This window comes from Panicum virgatum, chromosome 5N (genome assembly GCF_016808335.1).
Source record: "Panicum virgatum strain AP13 chromosome 5N, P.virgatum_v5, whole genome shotgun sequence".
Lineage (NCBI taxonomy): Eukaryota > Viridiplantae > Streptophyta > Magnoliopsida > Poales > Poaceae > Panicum > Panicum virgatum.
The window spans coordinates 17,776,471-17,789,873 of NC_053149.1; the positions used below are offsets into that span (position 1 = coordinate 17,776,471).

Sequence of the window (13,403 nt, forward strand, 5' to 3'; positions counted from 1 at the left end):
GCTCATCAGGATCGACGCCGCCGGCCGGTAGATGCTTGGGTGAAGTACTAGTGATGGCCGGTAGTGCGTTCCATCCCTCGTTCAGGATGGGGAGCGGTTTCAGAGCAGGGGGAGAAGAACCTTACGTCACACGCTCATGGCTTCTTGGCTTTCCGAACGGTTTCGGTTGCCGCGAGCTCAGCTGATGCTGATGATCGAGGACGACGTGGGGAAAGGGCTTTTGCCCGACCCTGACACAGCACGCGCGCGCGTTCGTTTGGATGGGCGGCACCCAGTCGGAGAGCAGAGCAAGAAACCTGAAGAAAACTTAGCAAAAGGAATGGCGCTTCTGGTTGATCTTTCAGGCCATGGTACCTGAGTAACCCTGATTACCTGTCATGAATCTTATTACTAGTTCAAATCGAAGAGCGTAATGATCTATATGTAGGCAACGTATCTAGTGCAAACCAAGGACCTTGTGCAAACCTGTGCAAACTTACTAAATAAAGTTTCAAAAAATTCTGAAAAAAATCATGAATGTGCTTCTCAGATTACATCATCTATATATAAAATTTCATGGTCAAATTCGTCTTACTCTAGAAGTTACAAAAAAGACAAATTTGAGATGCATTTGAACCATTATTGTTGTCAGAAATTTTGTTTTTTTTGTAACTTTTAGAGTAAGATGAATTTGACCATAAAATTTTGTATATAGATGAGGTAAGTTGAGAAGCACAGTCATGATTTTTTTCAGAATTTTTTGAAACTTTGTTTAGTAGGTTTGCACAGATTTGCACAAAGTCCTTGGTTTGCACTAGATACGTTGCCCTATATGTAGCTCGAATGATTTGTGCTTCCTGAAGATTTCGTGACGCATGTTCCTGAAACAAATTAAAGAGCTTTTATTTCCATCCGGCTGCCCAAGCTTGATGGGCACGCGCGAAATGAAGCCGCGGTCAGGTCAGGTCAGGGCGGATGGCCAGGCCGGGTCAGGTCAGGGCATCGCACGCGGCGGCGGCGGCGGCATCACTGACACTGGCTGCTGGTGGTCGCCACAGCTTGCACGGGTGGATCGGCCGCACACGTTTGGTCATTGCTTGTGAGAATTAAGCACGGCCAGCTGCGCGCCTATCGACCACTACCACCAGCACGCAGGCTAGCTAGCTAGTTGACGGCCCTTTCCTTCGCTTGCGGGCTCGTCCCTTCTTCGGTTACCACCTCGCAGGATTCACTGCAGCAAGTCATCGCCACCGCCGCCACCACCACCACCATCTCTCTCTCTCTCTCTCTCTCTCTCTCTGGCCGCCACCTATATATATACGCACGCGTTCTCTCCCCTCCCCTGCACTTCACTGTGCCTATCTCCCTCGTGCTGGTAGCACCACTAGCTGGCCGTCTCTAGCTCGTCAGTGATCAATACCACCACCGCCCCCCAAATCCCACACCTCTCAAGAACAGCTACCGTACGTTGGCGCAGCGTAGCACCGGTAGTTCGTCGGTGAGCTAGCAGAAATCTAGAGAGAGACAGAGAGAGAGAAGGAGCGAGCTCGATTGATCGGTCGGCGGCCATGGGGAAGAACTGCGTGCCCGGCGTCGCCATGGTGCTCGTGCAGCTGGGCTTCGCCGGCATGAATGTGGTGTCCAAGGTGGCGCTGGACGCCGGCATGAGCCCCTACGTGCTCATCGCCTACCGCAACCTCATCGCCGCCGCCTTCATCGCCCCCGTCGCCTACCTGCTCGAGAGGTAACAACGATCATTCCCTCTGCATGGGCGCCGGTGTTTCGATTTGAGTGGTACGGTGGTGGTGTCAGTGTCAGGATGCACGCACGCGTGTTCTGTTAATGTGCTCAGCTGAGGTCTCGTGGAGATCTCTAGCAGCGCTTCGGTTCAGTTCACCGGACGTTGCAGTGCTTTCTCAGATCGAGCCGTTCTCCTTTCCTTTTAAGAAAAAGAAGTTGCTTGCTCAGCCCACTGATCAGCTGTTCTGTTTGGTGCTACTTGAGAAAAACAGTTATTGATCTCATCAGCATTCGCTGGAAAACGATAGAGTTAATCGGTGGCTTCTCGATCTACACATGCCAGGAATAGATTGCTTGCTTCTCTTTCCGCATGTACACTGCTCTGAATGCGAGTCTTAGCTAGATTGCTAGCTGAGTAGCTGTCCTGCCGCTCGCCAGTCGCCACTAACTGTGCCTTGTCGTCTCGAACCCACTGCGTGCAGGAGAAGCGGGGCGACCGTCACCAAGAAAGTGCTCCTCCAGATCTTCGTCTCCTCCATCTTCGGGTACGTACACTTCCCCTCCGCGCTCGCCCCTCTCCTCCGTTCCGTGTCGCTGCAGCCGATCGAGTAGTCCGTTTCGTGAGGGAGGAGGAGGCCAGTTGCTTTGCTTGCAGCTCGAGCTCCCTTCAGTTTCTCCGTTGCTCCCGTCTGCCAAATTTGTGCGGTACACGGGCTTGGCTCTTCCTCCAGGGAAAAGGGACACGCCTGCTTTCGGTGTCGCGCTGGCTCTGCCGTTGCCACGCTCAGCCACAACCGAAATGATCGTCTAGGCCGCCCGGCTCATCAGCCCAAACCGAGGGGAAACTATCGCAAAGATTGCAGGTGAACAGAGCGCTTTTCAGATGAAACGGGTGTCTGCAAATTTCTGGGGGTGTTTCCGGAGGTGACGTGACGCTTGATCGATCCACCACACATAACTAACACACAGGTCGTAGTAGTAGTGCAGAGTCTTATGTTACCAGTGCGTAACCCTCAGACCTGGTCGAGACAGCCAAGATTCAGAGCATGGCACTTGCAAGTTCAGGGCGTGTTTAGTTTGGGAAAATTTTTGGGTCTGGTTACTGTAGCACATTTATTTTTATTTAGTAATTAATGTCCAATCATGTACTAATTAGGCTCAAAAGATTCATCTAATCATTTCCAGCTAAATTGTGCAATTAGTTATTTTTTAAACTACATTTAATTCTTTATGTATGTGTCCAAAAATTTGATGTGACGGGGAATTTTAGAAATTTTTGATAACTAAAGGGCCTCGGTCTGCAAATCCAGACACAATTGTTTTTTTTTAAAAAAAAACTTGTCGGGTCCAATTACCTGTCATAGTGTCATGTCGTCACTACTGATGATGACCTCGCTCGCTCGCTCGCCGTGCTACGCAGGGCGACGCTGAACCAGGTGCTCTACTTCGTGGGGCTCAAGTCCACCACCCCAACCGCGGCGTGCGCGCTGACCAACACGCTGCCGGCGGTCACCTTCGTCATGGCGGCGGCGCTCAAGATGGAGACGGTGCGGCCGGGCACGCCGGCGGGGCAGGCCAAGCTGGTCGGCACGGCGGTCTGCGTGGGCGGCTCCATGATCATACCCTTCTACAAGGGCCCCGTGCTCAGGCTCTGGCCGTCCCCGATCCACTGGCGCTTCGCCGAGCACACGTCGCCCGCGTCCGCGCCCGCCGCGGCGGCGGCGGCGGCGGGCGGGCACTCCGCCGGGGCCGTCGCCGGCGACGTCCTCATCATCGGCAGCTGCGTCGCCTGGGCCGTCTGGTTCATCCTGCAGTCCAGGATGGCGGAGGACTTCTCGGCGCCCTACACCAGCACGGCCATCATGTGCCTCATGGCCGGCGCGCAGTGCGCCGGCGTCAGCGCCGCCATGGACCGGAGCCTCGCCGTCTGGAAGCTCGGCTTCGACATCAGGCTCTACTCCGTGCTCTACATCGTAAGTTCTTCTTGGATTGAAGCACAGAAATGAAAAATCTGCGTTGGATTCTCACACGCAGCCTGCATCCATGGATGTACGAACAACAAAATGCAGGGGATCGTGGGGTCCGGGATCGGGTTCGCGATCATGTCGTGGTGCATCCAGGTGCGCGGGCCGCTGTACGTGTCCATGTTCAGCCCTCTGCTGCTCGTCGTCGTCGCCTTCGTCGGCTGGGCCATCCTCGGCGAGAAGATCCACGTCGGAAGGTGATTGAAATTAAATCTGTTCTTTCTCTGGAAACCGACGACCTCTGATGCAGACAGAGAGTCGTTAACCGTGACGTCCCGTTGCTCATCAACGCTCTGTTCGCTACTGCCGCAGTGCGATCGGGTCCGCGCTCATCGTTGCCGGGCTGTACATGGTGCTCTGGGGCAAGGGGAGGGAGATGGACAAGCCGGGCCTCGACAGCGACAAGGGCGACGAGGAGGCCGCCGTCGGGCTGGCCTTCAACGGGAAGGCCACGGTTGCAAGCAACCGGGTCGAGGCCGTCAGCCTGCCGGTGTTCTCCGCGACCAACCCCAAGCAGGACACGCCCCGGAACGGCAGCAACTGACCGGCGCGCGCGGCGGGCGACGGCGACGCTCAAGCTGACGTCGCCGTGCCTGGGCTCGGCTGACGGCGTGTCAGTTGGACGCGTCAGAGATCTTGGGGGAGGGGTGCCGGGGGGAAAATAAGGCGAGGTAGTTTAGCGGAAGAACCGGGAGACGCCGGCGGCGATGATCGGAGGACATATAGCATACATGTATACGGGCGGCTGCAGTTTCGGCAGCCTGATCACACTGTCAGAAAACGGAACAGGAGTGTGGTGTCACTGTACTTGTGGGAGGATTCATTGCTAGCTTGGTCTCGTGGTGCTCTTGGGCATGTGCTACTTGGGTGACGACCTCTGATGTGATTTTGTTTCTCTCCAAGGACTTGTTTTCTTGCTCCATTCGAAGTCTTTTTTTCCCTCTTTTTGCATACCACTCCTTAGGCTTTACCTCAAATTTTAACTGGATTTTAAAATTTTCTAAGAAGCCCTCCTAGTTGAAGCACACGATTATGAAGGAACAAATCGTAGCGAAAGCGAATCATCAGCAATTAGGAAGTAGCAGAACGGGAGTTGTAAGTATGATTAAGGCCTAGTTTTTCTGTGGGCCCATGAAGCACACTTAAAGGTTAAGGAGGTGGGGGATCCATGCACAAGGTTTGGGCCCATGTAGGTAGAGGACCCTTTCGAGACAGCCCACGCTGGCAGCCGTTCGGCTGGGTGATATTGAATTTTGTACAATCCGCTCCAAAATATAGAGCGTTTTAGTTTACACCTAAGGTCAAATTAGTTTATAGAAAAAAGAATACCAACATCTGTAACATTAAATTAGTTTATAGGAAAAAAAATACCAGCATCTGTAACATTAAATTAGTTTTACCAAATCCATCACAAATAAATTTTGTCAGTATAATTATTTGGTTATAGAAACTTTAAATCCAACTGATTTGAGATTTAAACTAAAACGGCCTATGATTGAAACGCAGGGATTAGCAATTAGCATAGTACTCATCTTCATGCCGTGCTAGATGATGAGTGAAAGCTATAGGTTAGACACAACTTATATTATTATATGTCATAGGCATGGAACTCGCTCAATGCCGTGCTACATCTTTTCCACTCCACGCATTGAGCGAGTTGTAGCCATGTATCTTTGGTAGAGGAATTGGTGTCTAAAATGGCGAAACTTAGGCGGTGTTTAGTTACCAAAAAAATTTCATCCAAAATTTTTTGTCTCTTCCTTTGAACACATGCATGGAGCATAGTTAAAAAACAAAATTAATTGCACAGTTTGGATGTAGACAACGAGACGAATCTTTTGAGCCTAATTAATGCATGATTAGCCATAAGTGCTACAGTAACCCCCATATGTGCTAATGATGCGGTCAACGACCTCAAACCTCAAAAGATTCGTCTCGCGATTTCCAGGTGAGTTCCGAAATTAGTTTTTTAATTAGTGTACAAAAATCCTTTCCGACATCTGGTCAAATATTTGATGTGACACCCAAAAATTTTCATTTCACCAACTAAACACACCCTTATTCACAAAACCAGTTAGATTTTAACTCTTTACTAATGCTCACAATTCGCTTTAGAGGAATAATGATATAGGGAGGGTCTTCATAGCAAAGGCCCTTAACCCCCGTCTGGGTAAGGATTTTATCAATGAAGCAAAGTGTTGGATCGCGAAAAGCATAAATGATCCGTCGCTCGTTGCATCTCCAAAGTCTAGTTTGTTCCTAAGCCATTTTTTCTTTGCCCCTGAGCTGTAGCTTCCCTTTTATTTCTCGGTTTGTGGTTGTGTAGCAGTTTAAAAAAAACTATTACTTTTTCGCAATAAAATGATTGATTAGACAAGTTTTTGGGAAAAAAAGGCTAGTAAGTTCCTTCATGTTCCGTCAAAACACGACATAGAATAATCGATTGATTAAACTCCATCTTACTATTACTAATTAGAGGTTTCTTTTGAAGCCTTCACATGAAGCCACTTAGGATCCTAGGTGCACACTCTAAAAAAATAGAGAAATTATAGAAATTCTCACAAAAATCAGAAACATTCCGCCATCAATCTGACAACTCTAATCATAATAGTCATTGGATCTGCTGTCTTTTCTAAAAAATTACTCACTCTGCCATTATGAAAATAGACTAAAGTAACCCACTAAATATATATCTAAATTACCCGACTCTACCATTATAAAAGAATCTAAAGTAAACCCCTAATTTTTTTGTAAATTATTCACTTATGTCATTATAAAAATAATGCAAACAACCCCTTATTTGCATATAAATTATCCAATTATGACATTATTAAGATAAATAACCCCTAAATCTGAATCTAAATTATATAATTATAACAAAATATTAAAGTGCACCAACATAAAATTATAAATTACTATTTCTATTATTATTAGTATATTATTTATGTTATTGTTTATATAAAAATACTACCCAGAATATGTGTCACTATGTATTTATGTATGATGGAAGAGATAAAAATACCAATATACAAACAAATGGTTCAATTAAATATATATCATACACAAACGGAGGGTGATGCAAAATGAAATCTATTGCCACTAGATAATGATAAATATATTTTTTAGAGTATGTATTAGAATATTCAATATATGAAAGAGGCTGTGCAGGAGCACGAGTTGATAGGAATAGGATAGTGTTCCAAAATGTCAATAATCAATATAGCTAATTGAAATCTAGTGGTCTGTACTTGCAAGCTTCAACTTCCTTCTCTCTTCCTAGCTACTTCAAATTAAGTAGCTCCTGATAACTTAGCATCTTGGAAGATCTACCTTTATTTTCAGGTCATCGATCGGCTTACCATTATATGTTTGATTAGTGAACTTACCGTGTCGATCTGGATTCGCATACCGTTACGGATCGTCGACAAAGCTACGGCTACGAGCAGAGAGGGTAGGCGAGATCCTGCGCGTTAAAAAGAGAGTCTGGGCCCTATATATCGGATCACACGCACATCTGTTTGCTGTCACTTTCTCTCGCTCTCTCTCTCCCTATCACTACCGGAAATCGCTAGAATACCGTGTGCCTAGGTCTTTGCCGTGTGCTTTTTATTGGACACACACGGCAAAGAGCCACTTTGCCGGGTGTCTCAACAAAAACACACGGCAAAAAAATACACACGGCAAAATACATGATTTGCCGTGTGCTGACACATTGGCCCTCACGCTCTCTCTCTCCCTCCGTCTCTCTCTCTCTCCTGCCGCTACCTTTTCTTCTCCGCCTCCCCTGCTCCCTCCAGATCTCGGCGGCAGTCAGCGCGTGGCGGCGAGGCTGGCCGAGGTGGCGAGGCACGCGCGTGCGGGCTGCGGCGGCGAGAGGCGCGAGCGGCGGGGCGGGCCCCTCCTTCTCCCGGCGGCGAGGCTCGCGGGCGGGCTGTGGCGGCGAGAGGCGCACACCCCTCCTGCTCCCGACGGTGAGGCTCGAGGGCGGGCTGCGGCGGCGAGAGGTGCGCGCCCCTCCTGCTCCCGGCGGCGAGGCTCGCGGGCGGGCTGCGGCGGCGAGATGCGGGCGCGGCGGGGCGGGCCCCTCCTTCTCCCGGCGGCGAGGCTCGCGGGCGGGTTGCGGCGGCGAGAGGCGCGCGCGGTGGAGCGGGCCCCTCCTTCTCCAGGTGGCGAGGCACGCGCGCGGCAGAGGAGCCAAGGTACCCCTGCTATGACTCACCCCGGCCGGCGCTCCCGGCCAACAAGGACCACCAGCGGCGGCCGTCCCTCCCCTCTGGCGCCGTTGCGGACCAGGAGGCGCCTGCCCCCCTCGTGCAGTGGCGACGGCCGGGACCACGACGGCGGTGGTGGGGACCAAGAGCGCGGCGGTGGTGGCGGCTCCTCCAAGCGGCGACGGCAGGGACCACGACGGCGGCGACTACGGCTCCTCCGAGCGGTGATGCCGGACAATGGTGTCTGCGGCGGCGGACAGTGGTGCCGGCGGCGGCGCCACACGCGGCTGTTGTTTATTCCTTCAAAATTTGTTTGCCGAGTGCTACAAACCACACGGCAAAGAGTTTACCGTGTGCCTGATAAATGGCACACGGCAAAGGACCTCTTTGCCGACGTCTATTTGCCGTGTGTTGTTTGCCGTGTGCAGCACACGGCAAACCCTTTGCCGTGAGTTTTTCACCCTATGCTTCTTGTGTCATGTCTCACGTTGCAGCGTCTTTCCAGATAGAAGAACGAAGGCAGCTTTTTCTAGAACCGGAAGTGAGAGTACACTGACCTTAGTAGAAGCATACTTTGTGGACCCATGATAGCAAAATTTCACTGAAATTGCTGAGAGTAAATGTTATGCTGACAGACTGAATTTACACCAAGAGTTCAGAATCTAAATGTTCCTTCGATGTCACATTTTCTCTCTGAGGCAAATGGTCGATCATGCACTGTACCAGCCGTTTTTGAAGTGGAGTGTGAGTGTGTGACAGAGAATGATTGATGTGATAGTTCCAACATCTTCAGATATTATTTTCTCGGAAGTCCTCTTCATTCTTTTTTTGACCCTGTGACTGATTAAACAATAAACTAGCTTGCGAGAAGTTAAACTGGATGCATGAACCGGTGCGGCACTATTGAAAAAGCACTTAACTTTTAGGTTAATGCCGTTCCGGTTTGAGACCTGCGTTATTCATGTTTATGTTGGGGACGGATGTTCAAAAGAAAAAGGTTTAGACCAAGTGAAGCACGTTTGCATTGGTTTCTACCTTCTAGTGCCTAGCTAGACAGAAAGGGACAAGGATATAGTAGATATATGGAGCCGAAGACCAACTGTATGGCGGCGTGGGACAAGTCAATCTCGTCATTTCGTCAGGTTGAACGTGATATTATATTGGTCCTGGTTTCTCAAACCTTTTCTTAAATTGTTTTGTTTAGCGTCAACTGAATGGATTGGTCTTGTGAGAACCGCCCAATTTACCCTCGGTTTAGGTGAAATTATTGATTAATCCTTTAAGACGAGGGCTAACACGTGTCCGTCTCTCGACACGCCACGTGCTAATCCACGCCTTAGAGGCACTTAATCAACACAATTCACCCAGAACGAGAGCAAACCCGGTAGTCCCGGTACGTGTTTGCCACATGCCCAGGATTAAGCACACGTACCGTTATACAAACGCATACATTGCTGATGATCCACAAAGAGCAATTTTATTCATTTATTATTACAAATTTGATATAGGTGGGTCCAACCTAACTTCATTACAAACCTTGGGCTCACAGAAACCATATTAAACAGAAACTTAAGGATTATTATATTTACATGCTCTCACGGAGTTCGATTACGAAGAAACTTACTACGATGATGATGTCTTGCTCAAGGACACCATCCCAGCCTCAACGACCTACTCCTCCCCCGCGACTAAATCGGCGGGGTAGAAGTGGCCGAACACCACTTCGGGTTCACCTGCAACTAGGGTTAGAAGCACCCTGAGTACAAAGGTACTCCGCAAGACTTACGCAAATAAATAAGCAAGGATCATGCAAAGGCTCAAATAAAAGCTTTAAGGTTAAGTAATTATTGCATAAGCATGAGCTCTTCTAACAAAATTAATTAAAGTTGCCCAAACCCCCAAACACTTTTAGTTGATTAAGAGAGTAACATCATCTATAACTGATCATAGATGTAACAAGAACCGTTCCCATCATAAACGATAATCTATGAGGAGTTCATGGGATAATGAGCTTGCTCATAACCGAGAGCGCGGCAATTCGAATTGGTTATAACCTTGCAAGGGTGTACTACTTTACCCACACGACGCGAGGACCATGCGACTCACCCAACCGGCCAAAGTTGGATAAGGGGGCACTCGCGACAACCGTTCCCAACATGGCTCGATCATTGAAATCTTCACACCTAGCTTACGCGTAGAGACTTAGTTTCCACCGGGGACATCTCTAAACTTTCCTACACATAGGTCCATCCGGGGGACACCTCTAAGCCTCTCTGCATAGCCTTTAGCCACGTATCTAGGACTGTACATCAATGATCAAGTCAAAGAAGGTAATTGGCTTATCCGTTCCATTATATTGGATATGTGGTAGCACGGAAAGGTGCTCAAAACCAACGTCGTCCACTCGGTCCTTAATCGATCCAAGCGGACTATGCCCATGTGACTTCATTCTCTAGGCCCTAACATTCCGCTCGAATCTCGATACTGCACTCCACTTGTCCCAGATACTCAAGTGCACTCAAGGATAATCAGGTAAGTGTGATACTCCAAACCATTCCTTTCGAGCAAGCAATATGAGTATTCTAAGCAGGGCTAAGCATCTAATCAGATTAAGTTATTAACTGACTAACAAGTGACAAGGACATGGATAACAATTCAAGGAAGGGTAATGCAAGAGAATAGGTATCAAAATGCAATACATACATACTATATAACCCCATATTACCCGGTGATGTAACTAACTAACTCAGATTAAATAGGAGTAAAGAATCATGCTTAGCTGCTTGCCTGGGTTAACTTCGGGCTCGACCATGAACGTGATTCCGGGTTCAGGCTCGACGGACTCGGCAGGCTCAACGGGTTCGTTCTCCGACGGTTCAGTCACTATAATGCATGAATGAGATGCCAGAATTAGCATGATGCCCTGATTGTGCAACAAATGCTATGCATGAAATGAGATGCATGCATTAGTGTGATATCCTAGATTATGCAAGGGTGACAAGACGTGAATAATGAATGGCACATATGCGATGATGCACAAACGTAACACACGCGACAACAACCAATCACTATGCAAACACGAACGAGGAAACTAGAGCAAGAATTAGGAAATAAACTTATTAAACAAACATAAATCACAAATTAAATTGAGAAAGCAAAGAACATTACAAGGAACTCATGAAAATTTGGATTTACATCAAAAGCATTTTCCTAGAATTAATCATAAATATATCAATTTTTAGTTACTCTAAATAAGATAAAAAAAAGAACATGCAAACGAGTCCAAACAATTTCCATAAAATTTGCACAGGAACTAAACATGTAAACAAGGCTAACAAAAGTGGTTTTGCCATTTTATCATTTTCAGAAAATATTAATGCAATAAACAACATTTCAGACCAAGCACAAAATCGAAACAAAACGCTAACCAACATGCGAGATTCATGCAAGCAAGTTGTACCACTGGAAAGAACATTTCACAAGGAGCCTAACAAAATTTGGTTTAGCATTTTTAGAGCATCACACAAATAACTAAGCATTTAACTCACTTTTGCAATATTAAACCACAAGTAAATCTACAGGACAGTAACATGCAAAACTATATTTTTCAGGAGTAGATCTAAGCAAAAGGAAACTAACAAAACAAGTTTCACTATTTTTGGATCTATATATATTTTTCTATGATTTTTGCAAACTCAAACACACACAAGTACAACAAAGATTGTTATTAGCTTCTACCACTGCTCATCTTCTTCTTCATGTCCACGAACAGACCCACGACGCGCGCGACGCGGCGGACGGCGGCGCGGCGAAGCAGGGCTGGAGAGGGGCCGGAGGCGCACGCAAGGCATGTTCCAGGCGACGGCAAAGCTCACCAACAACGGCACGGGCGGAGAGGAGCGACGACGGGGCGGCGCGACGACGAACAGCGGCGGCGGGCGGAGGGCTGCACCAACGGCCCTGCAGGGAGGGGGAGGAGGCCTGGTGAGGAGGGAAATCGAGCGAGGGAAGGGAGGAGATGCTCCTCGCGCAAGGAATCGAGAAGTAGCTCACCGGAGACGGCGAATCGACGGCGGCCGACGGAGCTCCTCGCGGCGGCGTCAATGGCGGCCGGGCGGCGCGGGCTCGATTCCGCCGGGAAAACGCGGGAGCGAGCTCGAGGAGGCTGGAGGAGGTGGAGGGCGAGGTGAGGGGGCCGTGGGCGCGCGAAATCGAGGAACGGCGGCCGGAGTTCGTCGGCGCGGCGATGGGGGCGAGCTCTGCTCGAGTTCCAGGAGGAGGAAGATGGGGAGGAGAAGGAGAACACGGCAGCGGGGAAGGATAAGGCCGCGGCGTCGTCGTGGAGGATGGGGCGAGCGGAGGACGCGCGCGGCACGGAAGCCGGGGATGGCCGGCGCGTGGCGACGCGTGCGTGCCGCGGCGCAGAACAGAGAGGAGGAGGAAAGAAGGAGGCTGACGGGTGGGCCCGGCGGGAAAATTTTTATTTATTTCCTTTTTTTTCTTGGGCTGTGACAGGTCTGATCACATCGAATTAAAGATGGTTGCAATGGCACTTCAGACAATGCCTACTCAGCTCCAGCGTTGCTAAAAAGAGAGACACAGAGCAGGCAGATACCTGCCCCCACCATGGTAATGCAATTGTGATGTTTCGGTGCCATTTTTGTCTCTAGTACCGCACCAACTCACTGGCACTATAAAGAAAACATGCATGTGTCCCTGATCTCCCTCTTCTCAATTTTTCATGTCATTTGAACTTTAATTTCCCCAAAATTGATGTACTACATTGCCTTTCCACACCAACTCGGTACTATTGGTGTGCATAGACAAGTTGTCCTATATATCGCCACTTTTACCCCTCTTGCTTGAGGTTAAAGGCTTAAAGTTGAAATTTGGGAAATAATGAGGATTCCCAAATACAGCTAGAAGCTGCTAATAACTCGTCCATATCATTACATGTTTGTGTCAAATGAAAAAAAATTTAGGGTTTCTCTCAAATTATGCAGGAAAAGTGCGCGTCTTTGTATTAAAAAGGAGAGTGTATGTTGATTCATCTCATTAAAAACATAGAGCGTTTTGTGCCCACCCCAAAATAAATCAGAAGGTAATTGTATTCGTACCTATGCAACATGAGTCCTAGTGTACACAGTTGAAAGTTGCTTTCATAACTCATTTGAATGTGGATGTGGTGTTACCTTTCAATATGCCTGGTGACGAAGGGACGCGGAGCTTATGAAAGTTTCAGCAAATGTTTTTGTCTTTCACCAATGCAAACAAACCCTAAAGTTGAATCCATATATATATGAAAATAATTCACGCACTACATAACACATTTTTCTAGCATATATTCTCTCATGGAAATATAACTAAAGCACACCTCATCACATCCGGACTCGTCTGGATATCAGGGAATATGTAGTGTCATACCCGGGAAAAAACAAAGCAGTACTTT

General features: G+C 48.3%; 1 protein-coding gene and 1 long non-coding RNA gene across 2 annotated transcripts; one reads left to right on the forward strand and one right to left on the reverse strand.

Annotated features, from left to right (window-relative positions):
• Positions 1-1,547: 1,547 nt before the first annotated feature.
• Positions 1,548-4,614, forward strand: LOC120673720 (WAT1-related protein At1g09380-like). Its single transcript, XM_039954704.1, has 5 exons — positions 1,548-1,723; positions 2,202-2,264; positions 3,140-3,692; positions 3,789-3,940; positions 4,056-4,614. Exons 1-5 carry the CDS (start codon positions 1,548-1,550, stop codon positions 4,285-4,287), a joined length of 1,176 nt encoding a protein of 391 aa, XP_039810638.1. The 3' UTR covers positions 4,288-4,614.
• A 5,805-nt stretch (positions 4,615-10,419) lies between these two features.
• On the reverse strand, positions 10,420-12,424 carry LOC120673722. The gene is made up of 2 exons (XR_005674767.1): positions 12,008-12,424; positions 10,420-11,914 (listed from the first exon to the last, which is right to left on the reverse strand). It is a non-coding gene; the product is annotated as an uncharacterized LOC120673722 (long non-coding RNA).
• Positions 12,425-13,403: the final 979 nt, after the last annotated feature.

Bases quoted from the DNA above. Each gene is read 5' to 3' on its own strand.
- LOC120673720 (XM_039954704.1), top strand. From the start codon at position 1,548: ATGGGGAAGAACTGCGTGCCCGGCGTCGCCATGGTGCTCGTGCAGCTG. The intron at 3,693-3,788 runs GTAAGTTCTTCT...AACAAAATGCAG, and splicing joins TCTACTCCGTGCTCTACATC to GGGATCGTGGGGTCCGGGAT. The intron at 3,941-4,055 runs GTGATTGAAATT...CTACTGCCGCAG, and splicing joins GAGAAGATCCACGTCGGAAG to TGCGATCGGGTCCGCGCTCA.